This window comes from Culicoides brevitarsis, chromosome 2 (assembly GCF_036172545.1).
Source record: "Culicoides brevitarsis isolate CSIRO-B50_1 chromosome 2, AGI_CSIRO_Cbre_v1, whole genome shotgun sequence".
Lineage (NCBI taxonomy): Eukaryota > Metazoa > Arthropoda > Insecta > Diptera > Ceratopogonidae > Culicoides > Culicoides brevitarsis.
Window position 1 is genome coordinate 35146029 of NC_087086.1, and position 25099 is coordinate 35171127.

Genomic DNA, 25099 nt, shown 5'->3' on the forward strand with positions numbered 1-25099 from the left:
AAGGTAAACAACTATTTTAAATAACAACAAAAAATGTTACATGGGAAAATTTTTTTAACCCTTTTTCATACAAAAAAATTATAGTGAAACGCTCATTCAGAAAAAAAAATTCATGAAAAATAGTTTTCCACGTAAAAAAGGGAGAAAAAATGATATCATTAAGAGCTATACTGTCAAGTAGTTACTTCGGTACATTTACATGCAGAATAGATAGCTGAAGTGTTGTTATTTTATTTCAAGTTTTTTACAACTTTTAACGAGTCGTAAGGTAAGTAAGTTTATTTATTTTTTTAAAATGAAGTGCTTCAGTGAGTCAATTTTAGGTTTTCAACCTTTTTTTCACGTTTCACAATGTTAGAAGCGTAGAAGGATAATTTCAGTAGAAAACGAGGCTATGACTTCACTTGACACTCTATTAAATTATAGCTCATGAATAGCATTCATAAACAATTTTATTTCCATTTATACGCTGAACGTGATTGCTTATGGAAACGAGGCAGCAGCAGAAAAAATGTGGAACAATATCCTTCTACGTATTCTTCTTCATGCTAGAAGCGGTATGGTTTCAACTCAGCACACAACTCATAAATGATGCAAATGCCATCCACATCCATCCCAATCATACTTTTATGTACGATGAATACGGAGAAAGAAAGAGAAGATGATGTCGACGACAAGCGCTCACGAAAAACAAAACAAAGAAATTACTTAATTAAGCATAAAATTGTTGTTTAGGTTTGCGAAGGAAAGGAGAATTGTGTGCCAGCTGGGTAAGAACAAATGGGAAAAAGGCAAGTACGAGATAACAATCAATAAATTAGGTTCAGGACAATGTCGTGTCTCATCTTCCATGGTCTTGGTATATGACAGTGAAATAAAATGACGGGAAGTAATGCAAAGAATAATGGTTAAGAAAACACTTCATTAACTTCCATGGACGATTTTTTTTCGAATTTTATGAAAGTTTTTGTTTTAGGTTTGAGGAGGATACTTTTCATAAAGGAGAAGGAGAAGGTTTAAGAGCTCTTGAAGGATTCTATTGAGAGAAAATTGGTCTATTAGATAATTGATTCACAATATGTCTTCGGACTGCGGTGATACATCCTCAAACCTAACCTAATTGATTCATCAGAATTCTTCGTAAATTTTGGGAAAGAATAATCTCAAACAAAGAACTTCTGAAAAGAGATTAAATGTTCTACGGAAATTTGAGGAAGAAAATTCAATCTGATCAAAGACTTTGAGTATTCCAAAATATTAGAACCTAACGATGTTATCGGAGAAGGTGAATGGAACAATGCATAACGGTTTATTCCAACGAAATAATTTACGTGAATTGACTATACTTAAGTTACATACAAAATTTTATAAACTTTCAAAGGGGTTCTAACAAACATAGACTTCTCTATTGGAAAAGGTAGAAGAATCTGATGAGCAATTAAAAAATCTTTGGGATCTGAAAGACTTAGCGAATCAACGAACCAAATGGCGACAATTCGTGGACCTTTTTTTGCTCAATATGAGATCAGTTTTTGATCAAAATAGAACTCTTTGAAGACTACAATAAACCTCTTAACAAATTTAACCTTATCTAAGGAGCACAAAAGATCCATTTGGCGTCGAAGTGCAAGAGATTTTTATAACCTGTGGCGAATTAACTGAAAATCGGGCTATAACATACAATGAAATGATATTTTTTATGTTTCTTAAATCTATTTATTTAGATGTTATTTAATTGAAGTTAGGACGAAGACTAAATTAAATTTTCACATATCGAAGACAATTAAGTAATGACAAGATTCATTCAGGTTTCTTAGATTAGTTATTGAAAGTGCATAATAAAGTGTGTGACCTCAGTCACTACAGGGCCTAATGGTATTGAGCCTTTTTCAACAATTTAATGGCCTATTTTAAAGAATTTTGTTCTACAAAAACCTCGGGGACTAAGGCTTCAGCTTTATCAGCCTAAGGGTCCGTCACTGTTTATGACACTCTTCGAAGGTTTTTCGAGTCTTCAAATTTCTCAGAAATGAATTTTTATGAAAAACTAAATGGATCGATTTTTTGACATTATATTGGGTGCCTTCAAGAACACTCATTGCTTCCATCATGATTTTTTTCTGTAACTTTTTCCATCAAAAATGTGATTTTTGATGAATTTTATAATGTTTTTCGAAGTATCATAAAATTCATCAAGCTTTAACTTGAACGTATCAGATGGAAAAAATTACAGAAAAAAATCATGATGGAAGCGTTCTTGAAGGCACCCAATGTAATGTCAAAAATCGATCCATTTAGTTTTTCTGAAAAATTTGAAGGCTTGAAAAACCTTCGAAGATTCTCATAAATATCTCATCTTAAATTTTGTCTTAACTTCTCACGAAGAATAATCTTCGAGCATGCGTCTCTAATCTCTTTGCAACAACATTTTCCACACCATCAAGAACATCCAACCCGATTATTAGCAGCTGCTGTTTGTTTGCTCAATCTAATGGATTTTGCACCATTTAAAGGGCAATTAACAAAATTTATTTAAAAATGTGCGGGTCTTTACACAAAACTTTTTCGGTCAATTCAATTATTGTTATTAAGACTTTGCTACCGCGTTTACGTTCTGCGTGTGAGAGACAAATATTTATATTTTCATTTAAGTTGTTTGTTTGTAATTCCATCCGCAATGCTTTTGCTTCGCTTTACACGAGTCTCATAAACAGACAAAAGATATCATCATCGCTTGCATGGAATAAAAAAAATATGTTTAAAATATTCTAATCTCCAATTCAAAAAAAAAGTATTCAACGTCGACGGTTGCTTCCATTTCATTAATATTTAATATGCTAAATGGGTGTGCGATTAATAATTCTTCATATTCACATAAAATGCATCGCATAGTAAACCAGTTGTGAATGCGGTGTAGCGAACAATGAGAAATTCTATATGATTTCTGTTTAACATTCATGCGTTTCGTTACACGACTCACACCACTACTAAGGCTTTTATTTTGTCATTTGTTTTAAGCATTTCTGTACGTGAAACAAAACACGAAGAGAGAGACATTAGAAATTATTTATGAATAGTCTTTATCGTCAAAGACAATCATCGGTGTCTGATTTCATGATTCATGAAAATACTTTTGGAATGTATGTCCAAACCAAGACAGAGGGAATTCACCGAATTAAAGCTTGTCGAAGCATCACGACACATCTTTCAAGTGCGTTGAAATATCTTATCAGCTTGTCTCTTATCAGTTTATTGCACGGTGACTAAAGAAGTAGAAGCTGATTCATTCGACCGCGAAAGAAATTAAACAGCAGAACCGGATATTTCTTCCGAAAAAACAGATTCAAAGGCACTCCAGTTCCGAACAATTAACTTGATTGTCTAATTCATTATAAATTTATGAAAATGTAATTGACGCATGCCGCCATGTCAAGCCATGATGACAAAAAAATTGGGAGTTAAATTTTTTCGTGAAATGAAGGACTAAAGCGCATTTTAATTAAAATTATATTTTTTTACATTTTAAATAAAATATGAAAATTTTTAATTTTTTAACTGAAAATTTAATTTTTTGAATTTGAGTAATTTTTCATTAAAAAAAAATTATTTTAAAATTTTTATAATTTTAAAACCTTTAAATTTTATAGAAATATTAAACTTAATGTAAAAAAATTAATTTTTATTTTTTTAAAGAATTCTTAGGTTACTTTGTTATTTTTAATAATTAAAATAATTTAAATAATTAATTAAAAAATTCATTTTTTTTAAATTTTGAAAATTCCTTTAACTAAAAATTTTATTTAAAAAATTTTTTAGATAAAATAATTAATTAAAAGATTAATAAAAAAAATTTTGATCTAAATTTAATTTTTTAATAAATTAGATTTTTATTTTTTAATTTTTATCTTTTAATATTTTAATTTTTAGGAATTTATAAAATTTAATTTTAAAAAATCAGAAAATATTTTAAATTATTAAATAAATAAAAAATAATATTAAATTAATTAATAAATTATTTTAAAAAAAATCTTTTTTAATTATTAATTTAATTTAATTAATTTAAAATTAATTAATAAAATTAATTAATTAAATTTTTAATTAAAAATTTTTAATAATAAATTAATTAAATTATTAAAATTTATTTAAATTAATTTTAAAATTATTTAATTATTAAATTATTTAAAAAATTATTAAAATTAAATAATTTTTTAAATAAAATTAATTAAAATTAAACAGACAAACGATAAACCTTCAAATATCAAAATTTTTCTAAAAAAAAAAAACAAAATGCACTTCAAAGTCTGTTTCATGTTGTTTTTCTCCCTGCATTCCCGTTCGTAAATATATTTGAGACAAAAAACATCTGTTATCTCGAGGAGCAACAAACTTTAATGACCAGGTGACCAACTCATAAATTAACAAGCAGCAAAATTGTCGATGATATGGGTCGAGTGTCGCGCAAAGGATTCAACTTATTTATTTTAATTATTCCCCATAAATTATCTCAATTATCCCAATAAATGCGTGGGAGGGGTTAATGATCTGTTAAACGAAAATAAATGTTGTGGTTGGTCCTGATCGGAAAATAATTCAAAAAAACGACTTCATTCGAAAAAAAAAATAAAAATTCAAGTCAAGAAGAATTTATTTGACGAAAAAACTCATCAATTACTAATAAAAATTCGAGTATCGGCGCATTGTGATGTGGATTCGGTTCAATGATTTTCAATGTTTCCGAAAAAAAAAGTACTCATCATAATATTGGATTGTTGTTGATACAAATCAAGCAATTATTTTTTGTGTTATGGCTGCCTAAACGACGGTAAATTTTTTTTTTAAATATTTACATTAAATTATGTCGAGTTGACGAGGAATCTAAAATTAAAATAATATATTATTATTTTTTTTGATGATTTGTTACCTCGCTCGTGTCGATGATGTTATGTTTGTTCAGAGTAAATTGTTTGACGGTTACGCAAACGGCTTTTCAAGTAAATTGAAAATCAATATTATTTTTTGGGCATCAAAAAACGCGAATTGCCAACCAAAAATCATGCATTCAGAGAGCATTTTAGTATGTTTGGTGACAGAAAAAGAGGAAAAAAAGTCACATCCGAACATTATTTATTTACATGAAAATCGTGTCTAGTCTGGAATTATGAAGTTAAAAGTTGGATATGATTCAAAAACGACGAAAAAAGGGAAATTTTGTCGGAGGGAACGTTAATTGAATTAACAAAAGATGCTGGTTCATTCGCAAATTCGCGAATAAATTGAACGAGAACAGGAAATGTTCTTGAAAAGAGTCCCTGTTCAAGTTCATTTTGTAAATTTAAAGAGTTTTTAATACTCTTTAGTTTAAAAAATTTAAAATTTTAGTCCATAAAAAACTTTTTTGAGGTCTAAATACATGATTTTATGCTTTTAAGACAATTAAAGGCTCCTTAAAAGAAATTTAAGGCTATGTTAAGTGCTTAAAATAAGTTAATTTTTTTACAAATTTTTAGATTTTTTTTATTTAATGTTAATTTTTATTTATTTTAAATTTAAAAAAATAAATTTTGTGAATTCCTTTAACTAAAAATTTTATAAAAATCTGTATTTATTTTTTTTAGAAAATTGGATTTTTTTCTGTTAAAATTTAAATTTTTACATTCGAAAAGTTCAAGAAATTTTATTTAAAAAAAATCAAAAAATAATTTTTAATTTAAATTATTTAAAAAAAATAATAAAATTAATTATTTAATAAATAAAATAAATAAATTAAAATTTTTTTCTCAAATTATTAATTAAAATTTAGTAATTAAACAATCAATTAATTTTAAAATAAAAAAAAAATAATTTGTAGGTATCTGTAAAATTTTAAAAATTAATTAATTTAATTTAATTTAATAAAAAAAATTTTTAAATAATAATAATTATTTAAATAAATTATTTTTTTTAAATTAAATTAATTTAATTATTTTTTTAAATTAATTAATTAATATTAAACAGACAGAAATTATTTTTTTTTAAATTTGTCAATAACACGAATTTAAATTATTAATTGAGCTTCGTAAAAATGCATTTATATGACGTTCTTTCCAAAAATTTTCGTATTTTTTTCGTTTTTGATGATTTTTTCTTTCATAAAAACGAAAAAATACGAGACAATATCAATATTGACGTCATAAAAATGCATTTTTACGAAGCTCAGATAACATTTTTGATTCGTGTTATTGACAAATTCAGCAAAAAAAATAATTTTAAGCGATTCTAAGAAAATTTGTCTCACAAAAAAATCTCTCCTAACCACTCCAAACTCTTTTTTCTAAGATAAACAACATCACAAAGAAATTTCCATGAACCTTTATTATCAAGAACACGTCTGCCGGTGAAGATAGAGGCGGATCAGTTTGCAACATAAATGCTAAAGAAAGAGGAAAATAAATAAGAAAACAACGTTCGTTTCATTTTCTCCCAAGCGCCAAGTGTTAGAGGAATGAATTGGGCACAAACAACCAGCAAACACTACTTTACTTAGGATAGGTAGGCAATAAACATTTGTGTACTTTTGTAGTGCTTTGTTTTTATTTTTCTTTGCTAGTTTCTGAGACGACAATAACGAAGCTCTATAAGCAAAAAAAAGAGAAAAAAATCCGTACAAAACTTTTTTTATTCTCTTTCATCCATCCTTGATTCAAAACTTTTTTATACTTTTATTTTTTTGCAACTTGATAAGAAGAAAAAGAAGCGTAAAAAATTTATAAATAAATGTTGGATAAAAGGAAAAAAAAGTTTTTTTTTTAACTCGCACATCACTTTTTATCTCTCATGTCGATTTATATAGCAAAAAGTAGTGAACAAATCATTTTCTTCCTCATTTCTTGCCAAATCCATCTAATTAAATTTGTTTATTTTCCCAACGCCTCGAAGGATACTTTTTTCGAATTTCTCATCATTATTTTGTTAAAAGTTTCAAGTTTACGATTTTTCTCTTCTTATGAAGTATTAAAATTTTATGAAAATGAATAAAATAAAAAGAATGTTGTGATTCCGATACAACTCTCACACAACGAATTTTACAACCATCAATAAATGATAAGTCTTTGTCTGTTTTGCTTTTAAGTGCATCTCTCGTGTTGTTTTTTTTTTAGTTTTTCTCTTTTTTTTTGAGATAACGGGTGAATAAAACCATCAATTAAAGATTAAAAGCGCTCGCTGCATTTCATCACCATAGCAGACAAAACTAAGCGAGCTGATCAATTATCATAAACAACCGAAGGAACAATATTGATTCCATTATTACGAGAAATGCAAAGGTTCTCGTAATACGTTCTGTAATAAAACTGATTAAATAAATTATCGTCTTATTAAAAGTTTATTTGAATTTAATAAGTTTATTGTGTGTGCGTAGATTTGTAGATGGAGTGAATGAAGAAAAAATAGATAGATAGAAGTTCAATTGAATATTAATGTAATTTAATCGCGGTTCGGAGTTATTTTATGAGAAAATTGTCGATTTTTTGATGATAAAGGGAAATTTATGATTTTTTTTTTTTAAATATTTTTTTATTGATTTTTTTATTTAAAACTCTCGTTTTTTTAAGAAGAATATATTTTTTAGTTTTTCATTAAAATTAATTTTTTATTACGAAAATTTGATAAAGTTCAATATTTTGATGAATTAAAAAGCAATCCATTCTTTTTAAAAATAATTTTTAATTTTTTATAAATAAAAAAAAAATCAAATTTTTACTTAAACTTTTATTAAATAATTCTAAATAAATCTTTTTAAAAATATTTTTTTTTAATTTTAAATTTTTTATATAAAAAAATATTATTTTTTAATTATTTTTAAATACTTTTTTATACATAAAATAATTTTTTAGTTCTTTATTTAAAAAAAAAATATTTTTTTATTTTAATTTTCGATAAAAAATATTTTCGATTTAGTTAAAACATAATTTTTATTAAATATTTCCAACTAAATCTATTCAAAAATATTTTTAAATTTTTTTTAATTATTTTCTTTCTATTATATTTCAATTTTATTTTTTACCAATAAATAAATATTTAATTTTTAGTTGAAAAACAATTTTTATTTAATAATGCCAACTAAATCTCTTCAAAAAATATTTTTATTATTTTTTTTAATTTTATTTTTTTACATAAAAAAAATATTTATTAAAGTATAAAATTTGCAATTTTCTTTTAAATATTTTTTTCTATAAAAAATAATTTTTTATTTATTTAAAAAAAATATATATTTTAATTTCAATAAAAAAAATTTTGAAGTTTATGTTCAAAAACAATTTTTCTCAAAAAATATTTTTAATTTAAAATAATATTTTACATCAAAAATTATTTAAAAAATTAATTAATTAAAATTTAAAAAAAAAATTATATTAAAAAAAAATTTTTATTAAATATTTTTAGCTAAATTTCTTCAAAAAATATTTTTATTATTTTTTTTTATTTTATACATTTTTTATAAAAAAAAACAAAATAAATTAAAATAATTTAAGTGAAATAAAAATAATAACTCAAATATTTTTTTTATATAAAAAATAATTTTTTAAGGAGAATTAAGCTGAAAAGCCATTCAAAAATTTTAAAATTTTTATTTAAAAAAATTAAAAATTGGTAAATTTTCTCACAAAACCACAATTTCTTCTTCTCAGTTCTTTTCATCAAGAAAAACGATGAATATTAAAAGAAATTCTGAGCTGATAATATTTTAATTAGTCCACATTTGATTGAATGAAAAATTACAAAACGCCGGACTGACTAATTATTTATGCGTTTTATTGATGCATTTCAAAAAATAAAAAATAATAAAAAAATGACATAACGCCACAGCAAATAAATAACTGGTTGCTGATAACAATAATCGTCTTACTAACACCTTTTTAAAACGTTTGACCAATATTTAACGCCTCTTCTAAATCGGAACGCATTGACGACTGGCGAGACTTGTGTCTCATAAAAATTATTATTTATTAAAAAATCACCATATGTGCAAAAAAAATACACAAACTCGAATGCAGTAAATTCACATTTTTTGCACTAATAATTTATTTTATATTATTTTTTTGTGTGTCGCTCAAAAATCACGACTTTTGACATGCACTGATAAAATATTCAATAATAAAAACAAAACTCACCGTATTTTTTTATTGATTAGATGCGTGACTGAATAACAAAAAAAAATATTAAATCCTGATTTTTTTGATTTTTATTTTAGATTTTAACTTGGTTCAACACTTTTCGCCGCAAATTTTTTTTTAAAAATATTTTCAAGTCGCTAACAACTTCACTTGTTATTTTTCTGCTTTTCTTGCAAATTATTTCTTGAAATATTTTCTCTTTTTATTTTTTGTGTATATTTCTTTATTTATTTTTCCATTCAAGAAATTCACGTAATTTTGCTGATTTGGGCAATTTTGCGGGTGTCAAATGATTTTTCAATGCCACAGCTGGCAGGTTCGACAACAGAAAACTCGGATTTGTGAGTTTTTTTGTCAGAATTCGGTAAAAGTTTTGCTTTTTTTTGTTTGTGTCACAAAAAAAAAGTATTTGAGTATTAAAATTTCGTCTCGTAACACACACGCGATCCGTACAAGACGAATGCAGAAACTCGTATGAATGAAACCGAAGGCCCATTGACAGAAAGTGATGACAGAGGGTTATCATTTTCATTCGTCTCAAAATTTTATGTGAATGGAGCGATTTTTGAGCACTTTGGAAGTGACTTTAAAAGTGAGCCGGCGATTTTTTTGAAATTTTGAATGAAAATTTGAGTGATTTGAAAGGATTTTTGTAAAATTTTAAAAATTATTTCAAGAAAAATTTCTGAAAATTAATTTTTATTAAAAAAAAAGTTTTTTTTACTTACCATTGAAACCGGAAATGCATCACTGAGGTTCAAAAAAATGACATTTTGATTTGACAGCTGAACTGACGTCTCTTTATTTTGATCCAAAAGTTAGAAATTTTTTTGGTAAAAGTCCTAAAATGACGTCATTTTTCTTGCAAAATGGCAATATCGAGTATATTTGCACTTGCAAGGCCCTAAATCCGATCACAAAGTTGTATTTTTGTCGTCACTGCTTGGAATTGCGATGCGGAAGATGCGTTTCGATCGAGGTTGACTCCCACTATTGCTCAAATTGTTTGGAGAACATCCCCTCGTCGGAAGCGAAACACAAGAAGAACAAATGTAACAGTTGCTTCGATTGTCCGTCGTGTCATCACACGCTTTCGGCGCGCGGAACTACCGTAAGTGTCCCGATGACGGTTAAAAAGGAAGGCGAAACTGCCACAGACTCGCCCAGTGAGCCAAAAATGATCACGAAAAAAATGTTCTATTTGGCTTGTTTGGCATGTCGATGGACTTCGCGTGATGCGGGGATTCCCGATCAAACTGTTGCCCAGGGATCGTGGCCTGAACTCGAAAACACTCATATTATCAGGTTTCAGTCATTGGCGGAACACGCCCAAGCTGTTGTTTTGCAACGGAAGCAGGAGAAACAGGATTACTTGAAGCGTCGAACTCAAAAACCTCATAAATTTCCGAGTTTAACGGATCGTACAGGCTTGACAGCTTCCATGATTCGTCGCCAAGTCAATTGGGGCGAAAAAACATCCCAAAAAATTCACGTTGAAAAAATAAATCCAAGTATTGCGACTGATGAAACCACTCCGTTGCCCGAAAGTATCTTCACGGACGACATCAATCTCAAAATGATCACGACAATTCAGCAGCGTCTCGCCCAGATCCAACAACAACCGATCACCGTCACAAAACTCTATCCGCAACACAAAAGTCTCTGCATTAAACGCTCCCTGCGATGCAAAAGATGCGATCATAACGTTTGCAAGCCGGAACTTAACCCAAACTCCATTAAATATCGCATCCAACTTTTCGCGGCATATCACGTGCCTGAAGTTCGTCTCGTGGAATGCACAAATCTCAAAGCTGGTGCCAATTGTTACGTCAAACTAAAGTTCATTAATCCAACAATGCATGACATGACGATCGTTTTGTACACCGTCGACATTAACACGGAGGAAGGAGTTTTAGTTGGCGTCGAAAAAGCCAATGTCAATGGAAAAATTCAGTTCACGAATGAACCTTTTGAACTTTTGCGTCGTGATGATTCGATCGATATTGATGAGGAAAATATTCAACGCGAAAAGGATTATCCGGATTTTATTGTCGCGAAAAAGGGGAATCAGGTTACGGGACATTTTCCGGTTTCGGTGAGCAAAGAGGTCAAAGATGGAGATGAGATTCGGGTTGGAGTGACAGTTAAATATTTGTACACAAATACCTCGAGTTTGGCGGAAAAGAAGGAAATGTTAAAGCAAGACTTGAAATTGACAGCTATTGTGGCTTTGGGAAAATATCAAGGATGAAAAATTAACTCTCAGCATTTTAACTCAGCTTTGTACTAAATAAATAATGAAATAAATTATTCCATTAATAAAAAAAAATATTTAAAAAAAAATAATTTTTTTTTAATTTTTAAGTATTTTTAATATTTGGTAAAAAAAAATATTTAAAATAAAAACAAGATATTTTTCACGTTCTAATTTGAATTTTTTGAAGGTTTTGGCATTAGAAACAACTTTTGTTTTGGACTTTTTCTAAATTTTGTTTTCGATTTTTAAAGATGTTATTGATTTTAAGTCAAAATTTTTATGAGGGCTCACATACCGATTTTTCAAAATTTTTTCAACTTTTGTAGATCACGGTTCTCCGTCTCAAAATGAAGGTTTTGATGTTAGAAACAACTTTTGTTTTGGACTTTTTCTAAATTTTGCGTTTTCGATGTACAGGAGCCATTTAAAGATGTTAGCAAAAAAAATTGATGAAAAAAATTTAAGTCAAAATTATGAGGGCTCACATACCGATTTTTCAACTTTTGTAGATCACGGTTCTCCAGCTCAAATTGAAGGTTTTGGCATTAGAAACAACTTTTGTTTTGGACTTTTTCTAAATTTTGCGTTTCCGATGTACAGGAGCCATTTAAAGATGTTAGCAAAAAAAATTTAAGTCAAAATCCTCTTATTATGAGGGCTCACATACCGATTTTTCAAAATTTTTTCAACTTTTGTAGATCACGGTTCTCCAGCTCAAATTGAAGGTTTTGGCATTAGAAACAACTTTTGTTTTGGACTTTTTCTAAATTTTGCGTTTTCGATGTACAGGAGCCATTTAAAGATGTTTTGATGAAAAAAAATTTAAGTCAAAATTATGAGGGCTCACATTTTTTCAAAATTTTTTCAACTTTTGTAGATCACGGTTCTCCAGCTCAAATTGAAGGTTTTGGCATTAGAAACAACTTTTGTTTTGGACTTTTTCTAAATTTTGCGTTTTCGATGTACAGGAGCCATTTAAAGATGTTAGCAAAAAAAATTGATGAAAAAAAATTTAAGTCAAAATTATGAGGGCTCACATACCGATTTTTCAAAATTTTTTCAACTTTTGTACATCACGGTTCTCCAGCTCAAATTGAAGGTTTTGGCATTAGAAACAACTTTTGTTTTGGACTTTTTCTAAATTTTGCGTTTCCGATGTACAGGAGCCATTTAAAGATGTTAGCAAAAAAAATTGATGAAAAAAAATTTAAGTCAAAATTATGAGGGCTCACATACCGATTTTTCAAAATTTTTTCAACTTTTGTAGATCACGGTTCTCCAGCTCAAATTGAAGGTTTTGGCATTAGAAACAACTTTTGTTTTGGACTTTTTCTAAATTTTGCGTTTCCGATGTACAGGAGCCATTTAAAGATGTTAGCAAAAAAAATTGATGAAAAAAAATTTAAGTCAATTTTTCAAAATTTTTTCAAAATCCTCTTTGATGAAAAAAAATTTCAACTTTTGTAGATCACGGTTCTCCAGCTCAAATTGAAGGTTTTGGCATTAGAAACAACTTTTGTTTTGGACTTTTTCTTAATTTTGCGTTTTCGATGTACAGGAGCCATTTAAAGATGTTAGCAAAAAAAATTGATGAAAAAAAATTTAAGTCAAAATCCTCTTATTATGAGGGCTCACATACCGATTTATCAAAATTTTTTCAATTTTTGTAGATCACGGTTCTCCAGCTCAAATTGAAGGTTTTGGCATTAGAAACAACTTTTGTTTTGGACTTTTTCTAAATTTTGCGTTTCCGATGTACAGGAGCCATTTTAAGATGTTAGCGAAAAAAATGTATCAAAAAAAATTTCAGCCAAAATCCTTTTATAATTGAAAAGAAGTTAAAATTTTTAATTTAATAATTTTTTTTCAGTTTATTTTCAAAAGTTTTTCTAAAAATTAAAAATTTTTTAGGTACCTAAATAATTTCAAAAAAAAAAATAAAAATATTTAAATAATTTAAAGTTAAAATTATGAACTTTTTTAAATCAAATTCAGAAAAAAATGTAAATAACTTTAAAATAATTTTTTTTTAAATGATTCAAAATAAAAAAAATTAAATTAACCAAACAATTATTTTTTTTTATAAATTTATTTTTAAAATAATTTACTTTTAATATTTAAAAAGAAAATTTATGAAGAGAATTTATAATTCATAAATAAAAAAATTATTTTTTTAACATTAAATTATATTTTATTGTATACGAATGCTTTTTAACAAATATTATAAGATAAAAGTTTAACAAATTCATAAGAAAAAATTTTATTTTTTTTTAAATTTACTTTGTTTTAAATTGTCGATAGACCAATAGCAATAGAATTGGTATGCAAAGTAGCTCATTTTTAAAGAAATATAAATAAATTGAAAAGAAAAATAGACAAACATCTATTAAGTAATACAAATTACTCTTAACTTGCTTTTTAGTAACAACTGCACTTTCTACAGAACCATTCGATTTTTCCTTTTTCGTATCTGGCTTTTGTGCAAAATTCTCATTAATCGGTTTAGAATTTTTTCTTTGATGGATTTCATTTGTGTTTAGATCTGACGTAATTGGCCGACGAATCGGGCTTTTAGATGTTGATTTTAGAACAATTTTAGCAGAAAATTTATCTCTAACAGGTTTTCGGGATGAATCTCTTTCAAATACAGTTTTTGGCTTGTAATCCCAATTTATAGGAGATAAGCTTTGTTCTTTTGGTATATCTTCGTGTTTTTCTTCTTCTGGTTCAGATTCTGTGTCATCAATTGAAGGTCTTAAATATAACGGGACTTTATCAGCTGAACTTCTTCTATAGATTTTCTTATCACTCAAAATTGATGTATAATGATCAATTACAGTTCTATTCTCTTCTGTGGTTTCCATTTGACGTTGGTCCTTAATTGAGGAATCAGAAGTTTTACGAGTATTAATGAAATCTTGAATTCGATCTGAACGATCTGTGTTTTGATTTGCATACATTGGAGAACTGTTGATCTTATTGATGAAATTAGGTTCTTCTGTTGGTAAAGTTTCCTTTGAAGTTTTGGCAGAAGATAGTTTGCTATTCATTCCTGAACCTTTTAAGATGGGTTTTAGTACGAACTGTGGATCAGATTGTTGCGGTTTATTTAAAACGTAAACAGCTTCTCCTTTATTTGGTGTCTTATAAGGAGAAACTATACTCCGTAAGTCTTCATTTGATTTTTCATCATCTTTTAAATCATAAACTTCTTTTGAAGAAAATAGATTTTGATTGTTGCTCCATGTATTGTTATTAATTTCATTACTAAAGCTCGAAGATCTTAAATTTTCTTCTGATTTTTCATAATTCGAAAGATTGTCATTTTGTGGATCTTCAACTTCATTAATTTCGATGTCATGATCTTTTCCTGTATTGGCAATAGTATGTCGACGTTCATAGTTATAAGTTTCAATTGAAGGTAATTTCTTCTTGCTGAATGGACTTTCACTTTTTTCAGCTTCATCTCTTTGTTCTAAAGTTTGATAAAGATCGCGCATCACTTTTTCATACATTAAATAGGTTGAGCTCACAGTTTGTCTCAGCGAAGGGTTTTCTACTGTGGTACCTATATCTATTAATTAGGAAAAATATATTCTTTTTTGATTAAAATTTGAAATAAAATTAACATACTTGGCGCTGAAATCGACTTGAAAGGAGGTTCACTTGTTTTGTCATTTTCAAAATCGAAATTGGTTTCTATTGAAAAGTTAAAGTTTTCAGTTAAGTTCAATTAAAATTAAAAAAGAATAATTAACTTACCAATAGGTTTTTCAATTTCAGCTGCTTTTTCAACTTCAACTGGTTTCTCAACTTCAACTGGTTTTTCAACTTCAACAGGTTCAATAATAGTTTCTTCAGGTTCTTCGATTTTGATTTGCACAGGACTTTTAACTTCTTCAACAGGTCTTGTTGAAGTTTCACTGTCAACTTTTTCTCTTGTCACACTTGCAGATCTACTTCCAGCTCTACTAACAGATCTACTTCTCAAAACAGGACTGCCCAATAGGTTTGTTGACGAAGTGTTATGACTGCGAGGCGGAGAGAAAACTCCTCGATTAATATCAGGCACAAATACCAAAAAGGATTCTTCTCCAGGTTCACTGATTCCATACAAGTTCTCAGCTTTTACCCGAAATTTGTATTCTGAACCTTCGATCAAGTTATTCAAAGTTACTGTGAGATTTTTTGTTGTCTTAGCTTTCAACCATACATCCCATCCAGTTCGATTATATTCAATAATGTAATTACAAACTGTGCATCCTCCATCATCTTCGGGCTCTGTAAAGTGAACTGTTGCAGAATTCCCAATACATTTCGAAACAATAGCTTTTCCGGGAGAACTTGGTCTTGAAGTGACAGTAACGAGAAAAGATTTTGAATCTTCTCCGCTTCGGTTCAATGCTTTGACTGTATATTCTCCTCGATCTTCTCTTTGAACATTAGAAATGCGTAGGTTTGAACTTGTTTTTGTCGTTATAATTTCAAAGCGATCGACAGATGTGATCATCCTGTTATTATGGGTCCATATAACAGTTGGAGCAGGACGTCCTTCAATAGCAACTTTTAATCGCAAAACTTCACCAGCTTCAGCTAAAAGCCCATCGTCATAATTTTTGGAAAGTAACACTTTCGGTGGATCATCAATAATTAATTTTGCATTAGTTTCAGCTTGGCCCATTGAATTCGTTGCCAAACACTTGAATTCACCTTCGTCTGACGAAACAACATTGTCAATTTGCAACATTGAGCAACCCGCTTCGTAATCAACGAAAATTTTATTGTGCTCATCATCGAGTAATTCAAAGCCATCTTTAAACCAAACAATTTCTGGCGATGGATTTCCGTTAAAATCAACTTTGAACTCAACTGGACTGTGTAAAAGCACTTCTTTATTCTCCAATTCCGTAACAAAGTATGGAGCAGTACTTGTAGTTTTTCGTTGAAGCATGACAGACAAAGGCTCAGAATATTCTGAAGGATAAGAGTTGCCTAAAGATGTTACAGCAATTACTCGGAATTGGTATTTCCAACCAGGATCGAGTCCGTTAATGGTAAGTTCATTATTTGGTATTAAAATGTTCACTGCGCGCATCCATTGTTGTGATCCGATTCTTCGATGTTCTACGATATAGCCTTGAAGCAACACATTTTCATCATTTGGGTAATACCATCGAATAGTGACAGCATCGGAAGCTATTACATGATTGGTAACTAATTCGGGTTTACTTGGCGCTGATGGGATACCTGTTGATAGTCAATTGAGAAAAAAAAAATAGGTAAGTGTTCGACAAATGTTTAATGACGTGGAACAGAAAATCGAAAAAAAAACTTACCAATAGAATTTTTCCCATTCAATGATCTTTTGTAAATGTCTCTTGAGCTGTGTACTTTTCCTGGTTGATTACCCATTTTCTTAACTCTATAACTAAACTTTATTAAACATTAAAAATAACTTAAATCTAAAAACTTTTTTAAAATTCTAACAATTAAAAGAAAAAAAAAACAAAATTTAAGTCTAACCAAAAGACTCTCACTGAATATCGTGAAAAAATATTTTTAAATAGTTGCACATCCGTGGTTTACACAAACGGCTAAAAATAGACAAAATATAGAAATTTTTTGAATTAGCCAATGCAAATTCTATTGTAGTATACCTTATTTAAACATTTTTCATTTAACGAGTTAATTTTTTGTTTTTTTCAGATTTTTCAATTTTGAGTTATTTTCTTGATTTTGACTTAGTTTTTGACTTTGACACAGTTTTTGATTTAGTTTTTCTCTTGAAAAAAAAAAACTATGTCAAAGTTAAAATTTTTTTTCAGTTTCAATTTTTTGGCAGTTTTGAGTTATAAAATGATTAACTTATTTTGAAAAATTTTTCTTTTTCAGTTTCAAATTAGAGCCCTCTGACAAATTTTTATCCATTTGGAGCAAAATTTGACAAAAATTGCTTTGAACAGTCAAAACTATGTCAAAGGAAAATTTTTTTTCAGTTTCAATTTTTTGGCAGTTTTGAGTTATAAAATGATAAATTAGATCTCTCTGACAAATTTTTATCCATTTGGAGCAAAATTTGACAAAAATTGCTTTGACACAGTTTTTTTTTTCTTGATTTAGTTTTTAAAACAAAACTTGATTTAGTTTTTAAAACAAAACTATGTCAAAGGAAAAATTTTTTTTCAGTTTCAATTTTTTGGCAGTTTTGAGTTATAAAGTGATTAAAATTGATAAATTAGAGCCCTCTGACAAATTTTTATCCATTTGGAGCAAAATTTGACAAAAATTGCTTTGACACAGTTTTTGACACAGTTTTTTTGCTCTTGATTTAGTTTTTAAAACAAAACTATGTCAAAGGAAAAATTTTTTTTCAGTTTCAATTTTTTGGCAGTTTTGAGTTATAAAATGATTAAAAATGATAAATTAGAGCTCTCTGACAAATTTTTATCCATTTGGAGCAAAATTTGACAAAAATTGCTTTGACACAGTTTTTGACACAGTTTTTTTGCTCTTGATTTAGTTTTTAAAACAAAACTATGTCAAAGGAAAAATTTTTTTTCAGTTTCAATTTTTTGGCAGTTTTGAGTTATAAAATGATTAAAAATGATAAATTAGAGCCCTCTGACAAATTTTTATCCATTTGGAGCAAAATTTGACAAAAATTGCTTTGACACAGTTTTTGACACAGTTTTTTTGCTCTTGATTTAGTTTTTAAAACAAAACTATGTCAAAGGAAAAATTTTTTTTCAGTTTCAATTTTTTGGCAGTTTTGAGTTATAAAATGATTAAAAATGATAAATTAGAGCTCTCTGACAAATTTTTATCCATTTGGAGCAAAATTTGACAAAAATTGCTTTGACACAGTTTTTGACACAGTTTTTTTGCTCTTGATTTAGTTTTTAAAACAAAACTATGTCAAAGGAAAATTTTTTTTCAGTTTCAATTTTTTGGCAGTTTTGAGTTATAAAATGATTAAAAATGATAAATTAGAGCTCTCTGACAAATTTTTATCCATTTGGAGCAAAATTTGACAAAAATTGCTTTGACACAGTTTTTGTCTTGATTTAGTTTTTAAAATAAAACTATGTCAAAGGAAAAATTTTTTTTCAGTTTCAATTTTTTGGCAGTTTTGGCAGTTCTGACAAATTTTTATCCATTTGGAGCAAAATTTGACAAAAATGGCTTTGACACAGTTTTTTTCCTTGATTTAGTTTTCAAATCAAAACTATGTCAAAGGAAAAATTTTTTTCAGTTTTAATTTTTTGGCATTTTTGAGTTATAAAATGATTAAAAATGATAAATAAGAGCCCTCTGACAAATTTTTATCCATTTGGAGCAAAATTTGACAAAAGTTGCTTTGACACAGTTTTTTTGCTCTTGATTTAGTTTTTAAAACAAAACTATGTCAAAGGAAAAATTTTTTTTTCAGTTTCAATTTTTTGGCAGTTTTGAGTTATAAAATGATTAAAAATGATAAATTAGAGCTCTCTGACAAATTTTTATCCATTTGGAGCAAAATTTGACAAAAATTGGCTTTGACACAGTTTTTTTGCTCTTGATTTAGTTTTTAAAACAAAACTATGTCAAAGGAAAAATTTTTTTTCAGTTTCAATTTTTTGGCAGTTTGAGTTATAAAATGATTAAAAATGATAAATTAGAGCTCTCTGACAAATTTTTATCCATTTGGAGCAAAATTTGACAAAAATTGCTTTGACACAGTTTTTTTTTTTGCTCTTGATTTAGTTTTTAAAACAAAACTGAGTTTAAAATGATTAAAAATGATAAATTAGAGCCCTCTGACAAATTTTTATCCATTTGGAGCAAGATATTTGATAAATTTTAGATGAGGTTAAAAAAATTTTTGAAGCAAAAACCATGTAGTGTATTAAACATAACCTATAAGAATAGTACAAAAAGTTGAGCGATTTTCAAAATAAGAAAAAGACATCAGAAATGTCTCTCCTGACATGCAAACACATATTCCCATATTGAAATTGACGCGAAAATTTGTTTTCGATGAGTTTGAGAGGAGCATTCGGTCATCTAACTTTGAACTTGTTTCAATTGATTTTAACAGAAAGTCACTAAAGTTAATTCATTTCAATATTTTTTTCGAAATTTTTCAATTAATTTAAAATTTTTCTGAAAAATAAAAATTAGATGAACCATTTTTATTCAAATTTCGATATTTTGTAATTTTTTGTTAAAATTACCTTAAAATTTCATTAACGAAACTCCAATAAAAAATTCAAAAAATTGTTATTCGAGAACGAAATTTAATCAGCTGTTCAATATAAACAAATTCACATGCAAACCGAAATGTGGTTTCTCTAAAAGTTTTGTACTTTTTCATAAATTTGACTGAGAAATAAGCAAAAAAAAAGATGTTTTTTCTCAAACTCATCACACATCGCTCACTCAAAGGCGTCACACCGCTTGTCACAACTTTTCAACGTGGATTTCGTTTTCAAATATCCTGTCTTTACGCACGCACCTTCAACCATTTCCAAAATGATTACGGAAGAAACGTATTGATGTCGATTCCTGCCCCCAACATGCTCAAATTGGAAGAACTCTCACCTTTTCTGCAAAAACCGGCGCCCGAACGAGACTCCCTCACACAAATCCTCGCATCAAAAGACTGGAAATCGTGTTCGCCGCAAGAACTTTACGCTGGATTGGAATCCGTTGCTACTTATTGTCGCGAATACGACTTACAAATCTCTGAATCGTGCTTCGATGAGATTATCGATGCCTTTGCGGATCGTCGCCATGAGTTCAGTGACGAAATATTGTTGGATTTGTTGAAACTTTTGATGATTTTGCCGACGACGCCGAGTAAAAACACGAGAAATTATTGGGATTTGTGGCTCGCGATTGAAGATGTGTGTTTGGCGCGTGTCCGTAGTTGGGATTTGGGCAAAAGATTGCTTTACGTGGACCATTTTCATTCATTAGGTTTGGGAAAAACGTCGAAATTGACACATAATGTGGTTATGCGGATGGGCAGAAATATTCCAAAGTTGCCAAAAGATTTATTTTTGCAACTTTTGTTCTTTTTGAATGTCACACGAGATCCCATCGATGAGATGATTGACATCGAGAAGAATTGGATTCATTCGATGGATGACATGACAATTGAAGAAGTGGGAGTTGTGTGCACGGGATTGTTCAAAACGAAAACCAGAATTCGCGATATTCGAGTTTTGAAGAAGTTGTATGCGAAATTACATCGACATTTGGATACAGTTGATAGCATGACGTTATCCAATATTCTGAAGGTAAGTTAAAAAAAAATTGAATAAATTAGGAATTTTTTTTTTCAAACTTTTTGTTCCTTTTTATGTGAAAAAAATTAAAAGTTAATTTTTTTAAATTTTTTTTTCAATGGTTTTCTCAAAAAAAAAATTTAAGTAAATATTTATTTAATTTTTTTTAAAATATTCAATTTAATTAAATTTAAAAAAAATTAAATTAAAATAAATTCATTAACTTAAATAATTTAAATTAATTAAAAAAAAAAAAATTAAAATAAATAATTTATTTAATTAAAAAATAAAAATTTAATTTAATTTAAAATTTTGCTTTTAATCTAAAATTTTTTTAATTTTTTTAAATTATAAGTCAATTTTTTAATTTTGCTGAGCAAATTTTCGCAAAAATATTTTTTTTTAAATTTAATTTTTTTAATTTTTTTTTTTCAAAAAATTTTAAAAAAAAAATTAAATAAATTTTTAAAAAATTCATTAATTTTTTATTTAATTTTTTTTAAATATTCAATTCAATTAAATTTAAAAAAAAATAAAAAAAATAAAATAAATTTTTAAAATTAAAAAAAAATTTAAATTAATTTAAATAAAAAAATTAAAATAAATAATTTAATTTTTTATAATTTTTTTTGAAATAAAATAATAAAAATTTTTATTTAATTTTTTTAATTAAAATTTTTTTTAATTTTATTTTTATTTTTTTTAAATTTTATTTTTATTTTTTTTTTAAATTTTATTTAATAAAAATTTAATTTTGCTAAATATTTTTAAAATCAAAAATTAAATCAATAAAAATTAACAAAAATTTACCTTTTTAGCAACTCGAATACTCAACCAAAGCAAAAGAAACCTATCTCGTTATCGAGCTCCTTGACGCCCTCACGCCTCACATCCATCGTTTCCATCTCGTAAGTTGTCTTCACATCGGGACTCTTGGCACAGATATGCAACAATGTCACGAACCTTCCTTAAAACTCGTCATCCAACGTTTTTACAACGAATTCGAAAACGCTCGTTTGAAGGATTTGGAACGAATTGCTTTCATAATCGGCTTATTTGACTTCAAAATGCCCGACGGCTTGGAGCGAAAATTAATGGAAAAAATTGTGAACGAACTCGACAATCGCGTAGATGAAGTCGCCAGGTATCCGAGCGTTTTTATCAATCTCGTGCATTATTTGTCGATAATTGATCCAACTTTTGTCACGCCAGACATGATCTCGCTCAGTCTCAATCCAGATTTCCTTATCAAGGCATTCGGCAAAAATAGCTTCAATCTCGGAAGTTCCGCTGTATCTCTCGATAGTTTCGCGGAAATTTATTACGGAGATGCGTACAAAGGAAATCGCATGTCGAAACAGAGGAAAAATTTCATTTGCGGCGTCACGTTAGATTACGAGCCGTATCGCGAAAAACGAGATAAACTCACGCACGGCAATAAAATGTTGCTTGAAATCGTCGAGGGATGCGAAGAAGTCTTTGGATTTGCGAAAATGTTTAGTCCCTTGCCGCATTTTCAGCGATTGGATGTCATTTTAGCAGTAGATAGCGATACAAAAAAAGCCATTGACATCAGACATAATTTTCCGGAGAAAATGAACTCGACGATTTTGACGCGAGATATTTTGTTGCAAGGCGTTAAGGAGAAAGACAGAACAAAATTGTTCGCTTTGGTTATAGCGGGACACAATAATGTGTTGAGAGGCACAGATAAAGTGACGGGATATGTTAGGACGAAAGTTTGGCAATTGGAAAAACGTGGATTTGAAGTTTTGGTGATCAATTGGAGGTATTGGCCAACAGATTTGAGGAAGCAAAAAGAATATTTGAAGCAAGTTGTAGAGCAAAAGTTAGGAAATTAAGTACAAAAAATAATAAATTTTGATAGTTTTGAATTTTTAATTGTTTAATTTTCAATAGTTTTCTATCAAAATTCTCAAATTTTCAAAAATTATTCAACATATTCTTCAAATTTTCGAATTTTGTTTAATATATTCTTCATATTTCGAAAATTATTCAATATATTCTTCGAATTATCGAAAATTGTTCAATATATTCTTCATATTTTCGAAAATTATTCAATATATTCTTCATATTTTCGAAAATGGTTCAATGTATTCTTCATATTTTCGAAAATTATTCGAAAATGGTTAAATTTTATATTCTTCATATTTTCGAAAATTATTCAATATATTCTTCAAATTTTCGAAAATCGATCAATATATTCTTCAAATTTTCGAAAATAGTTTAAAATATTCTTCAAATTTTCGAAAATAGTTTAATATATTCTTCAAATTTTCGAAAATTATTTAATATATTCTTCATATTTTCGAAAATTATTCAATATATTCTTCAAATTTTCGAAAATTGTTCAATATATTCTTCATATTTTCGAAAATTATTCAATATATTCTTTAAATTTTCGAAAATTGTTCAATATATTTTTCAAATTTTCGAAAAATATCTTAAAAATCCTTATTTTTAACTTTTTAGTGCATTTCAAAAACCCGAATCTCTTCGAAATCGCTTTCGAGATCGATTTTTTTCACCGACAACTGAACAGCTGTTTAAACGTCAATGCGATAGTTGATTTCCATACGAAAGAAAAATTCTTCATGGAACATTTTACCTTCCAAACGCAAGTTATATAAGACTTTTCACCTCAAAATCCATCTAAAAAAGGACTTTTGACTGAACTTTCTGCGAAAATCATTTAAAAATCTTTCAACAAGTCCTCAATACGTGACCTCAGCTAACAAAAATTCTCGAAAAATCCTCATAAAAAAATGCCTCAATCCGAGTTGAAAGACATCCTCATCAACGAACTGAGCAAAGGTCGTGCCAACAGCAAGGAACAAAAGCACGAATTCATCCTTTATCACCCGTTGGAGGTCGAACAAATGCTTTTACCCGAAACTGCCGCATTTCTCGCCGTCAAAACTTACTTCAAAATGTTGGGACTGCCTCTGAAGTGCGAATCTCGCATCAACGCGGAATTCATGAGTCCCGGCGGCGCCAAAACCAAACTGCCAATTTTGCAATATGGGAACATTTTGGTCGCGGAATTCCTGCCAATTGTAGATTTTTTGGAGCACGAAGGGTACTCGCTTTGGCCCAAAGACATGGAAAAGCGCGAACGGGAGAATTGGAATGCGAAGTTGCAAGAAATGGACAACACCTTCACGAATGCCGAACTTTTCGTGTGTTGGATGGATGACGCTGTGCGTGAGACAATCACGTATCCGCGTTACGGAAGCCCCTATCCATGGCCCTTGAACCACATTCAGGCATGGCGCAAACATCGACAGGTGAAAAAGTTGCTGGATGTCGACGAATGGCTCGATTACGACATGGAAATGGTCGGGAGTGAAATTAAAGATAAATGTCGCGAATTAAGTGAAATGTTGCAAGATCGTCCGTACTTTAATGGAGCTTTTCCCACGGAATTTGACGCTTTGATGTTCGGGCATTTGTATGCGACGATCACGACGAATTTAAATAACGTCGAGTTGGCGGAGAAAATCAATCAGAAGAGTAATTTGACGAGATTTTGTCAGCATATTGAGCAGGAATATTACAGCAGGAAGGGAAGTCGTTAAGAAAAGAAGCATTTAATGACGTTTCGTGATAGTTTTCGTTGTTTAGATGTAAAATAAAGTACTTTTTGCCTCAATTTTTGACTTTGGTAGTCTTTAAATTCTCGATTTTCCGATAAAAAATTTCAATTTTCATCATAAAGTTTAATTTTTGGCACAGAAAGATCGATTTTTGATCACAAACTTTTAACTTTTGATTTAAATTGATAAAATTTAGTTTCAAAATCTTAATTTTACTTCAAAAATTGTAGATTTCCATATAAAAAATTAAATTTTTCGTAAAATTAAGTTGAGTTTTCATTAAAAAATTAATTTTTCTCAAAAAAAATTTTAATGTAGGTCAAGAAATTTTGGTTTTACTTTAAAAAATGAACTATTTTAGATACAATAATTTTAGTAATTAAGAAAATTTATCATTTTTTTCTAAATTTAATTAAAATTTATCGATTTAAATCTAAAAATTTTTGTTTTTGGTAAAATTTATCAACTTTGGTTTAAAAAGTTTATTTTTCTTTCAAAAAATAAACAATTTTAGTCTCAGAAAAATTAATTTCATCAAAAAATAAAAGTTAATGACAAAATTTTTCAACTTTTGTCCGAAAAAAAATTAATTTTGCTTCCAAAAGTTGAAATTTTCTTCTGAAATTTACATTTTTCGAAAAATTTTTTTATCAAATGTGATAAATTTTCATTTAAAATGTTCATAAAATGATCAGTTTTAGTTGAAAGAGTTCAAGTTTTCATCAAAAAACTTCAAAATTTCTCATTTTTTATCCACAGAAAGTTAAATTTTGTTCACAAAAGTTGAAATTTTCTTCTAAAGTTAAG

At 28.2% G+C, this 25099-nt stretch overlaps 6 protein-coding genes across 7 annotated transcripts in view; 3 read left to right on the plus strand and 3 right to left on the minus strand.

Moving 5' to 3' along the window:
• Positions 1-9601, minus strand: part of LOC134831059 (dystroglycan 1) — a 43484-nt gene extending 33883 nt beyond the window's left edge. For both annotated transcript variants that reach the window (XM_063844699.1, XM_063844698.1), the window contains exon 1: positions 9147-9601. The gene's annotated coding sequence lies outside the window, so the exon portion shown is untranslated. The remainder of the gene's footprint in view (positions 1-9146) is intronic.
• Positions 9602-9940: 339 nt separating this feature from the next.
• Positions 9941-11468, plus strand: LOC134830119 (dynactin subunit 4). The gene has a single exon (XM_063843497.1). The coding sequence runs from the start codon at positions 9997-9999 to the stop codon at positions 11398-11400; it is 1404 nt and encodes a 467-aa protein (XP_063699567.1). The 5' UTR covers positions 9941-9996; the 3' UTR covers positions 11401-11468.
• A 2157-nt stretch (positions 11469-13625) lies between these two features.
• LOC134830823 (titin homolog) overlaps positions 13626-25099 on the minus strand; it is a 43399-nt gene continuing 31925 nt past the window's right edge. Inside the window, exons 3-4 of the mRNA XM_063844407.1 lie at positions 15040-15105; positions 13626-14980 (exon numbers count right to left, since the gene is read on the minus strand). Of these exons, the coding sequence (XP_063700477.1) occupies positions 13683-14980; positions 15040-15105 (1364 nt within the window). The 3' untranslated portion in view covers positions 13626-13682. The remainder of the gene's footprint in view (positions 14981-15039; positions 15106-25099) is intronic.
• LOC134832434 (titin homolog) lies at positions 15146-16917 on the minus strand. Its single transcript, XM_063846450.1, has 2 exons — positions 16743-16917; positions 15146-16653 (listed from the first exon to the last, which is right to left on the minus strand). Exons 1-2 carry the CDS (start codon positions 16816-16818, stop codon positions 15146-15148), a joined length of 1584 nt encoding a protein of 527 aa, XP_063702520.1. The 5' UTR covers positions 16819-16917.
• LOC134829951 (FAST kinase domain-containing protein 5, mitochondrial-like) lies at positions 19719-25003 on the plus strand. Its single transcript, XM_063843271.1, has 3 exons — positions 19719-20687; positions 21494-22562; positions 24994-25003. Exons 1-2 carry the CDS (start codon positions 19791-19793, stop codon positions 22535-22537), a joined length of 1941 nt encoding a protein of 646 aa, XP_063699341.1. The 5' UTR covers positions 19719-19790; the 3' UTR covers positions 22538-22562; positions 24994-25003.
• Positions 23270-24483, plus strand: LOC134830502 (metaxin-2-like). Its single transcript, XM_063844006.1, has one exon. The coding sequence runs from the start codon at positions 23462-23464 to the stop codon at positions 24272-24274; it is 813 nt and encodes a 270-aa protein (XP_063700076.1). The 5' UTR covers positions 23270-23461; the 3' UTR covers positions 24275-24483.

What these genes read in the sequence shown, in the direction of transcription:
- LOC134829951 (XM_063843271.1), top strand. Translation starts at nt 19,791, where the DNA reads ATGTTTTTTCTCAAACTCATCACACATCGCTCACTCAAAGGCGTCACA. An exon ending in CGTTATCCAATATTCTGAAG is followed by an intron (nt 20,688 to 21,493) that starts GTAAGTTAAAAA and finishes TTACCTTTTTAG; the next exon opens with CAACTCGAATACTCAACCAA.
- LOC134832434 (XM_063846450.1), bottom strand. Translation starts at nt 16,818, where the DNA reads ATGGGTAATCAACCAGGAAAAGTACACAGCTCAAGAGACATTTACAAA. An exon ending in GAATGGGAAAAATTCTATTG is followed by an intron (nt 16,654 to 16,742) that starts GTAAGTTTTTTT and finishes GACTATCAACAG; the next exon opens with GTATCCCATCAGCGCCAAGT.
- LOC134830502 (XM_063844006.1), top strand. Translation starts at nt 23,462, where the DNA reads ATGCCTCAATCCGAGTTGAAAGACATCCTCATCAACGAACTGAGCAAA.
- LOC134830119 (XM_063843497.1), top strand. Translation starts at nt 9,997, where the DNA reads ATGACGTCATTTTTCTTGCAAAATGGCAATATCGAGTATATTTGCACT.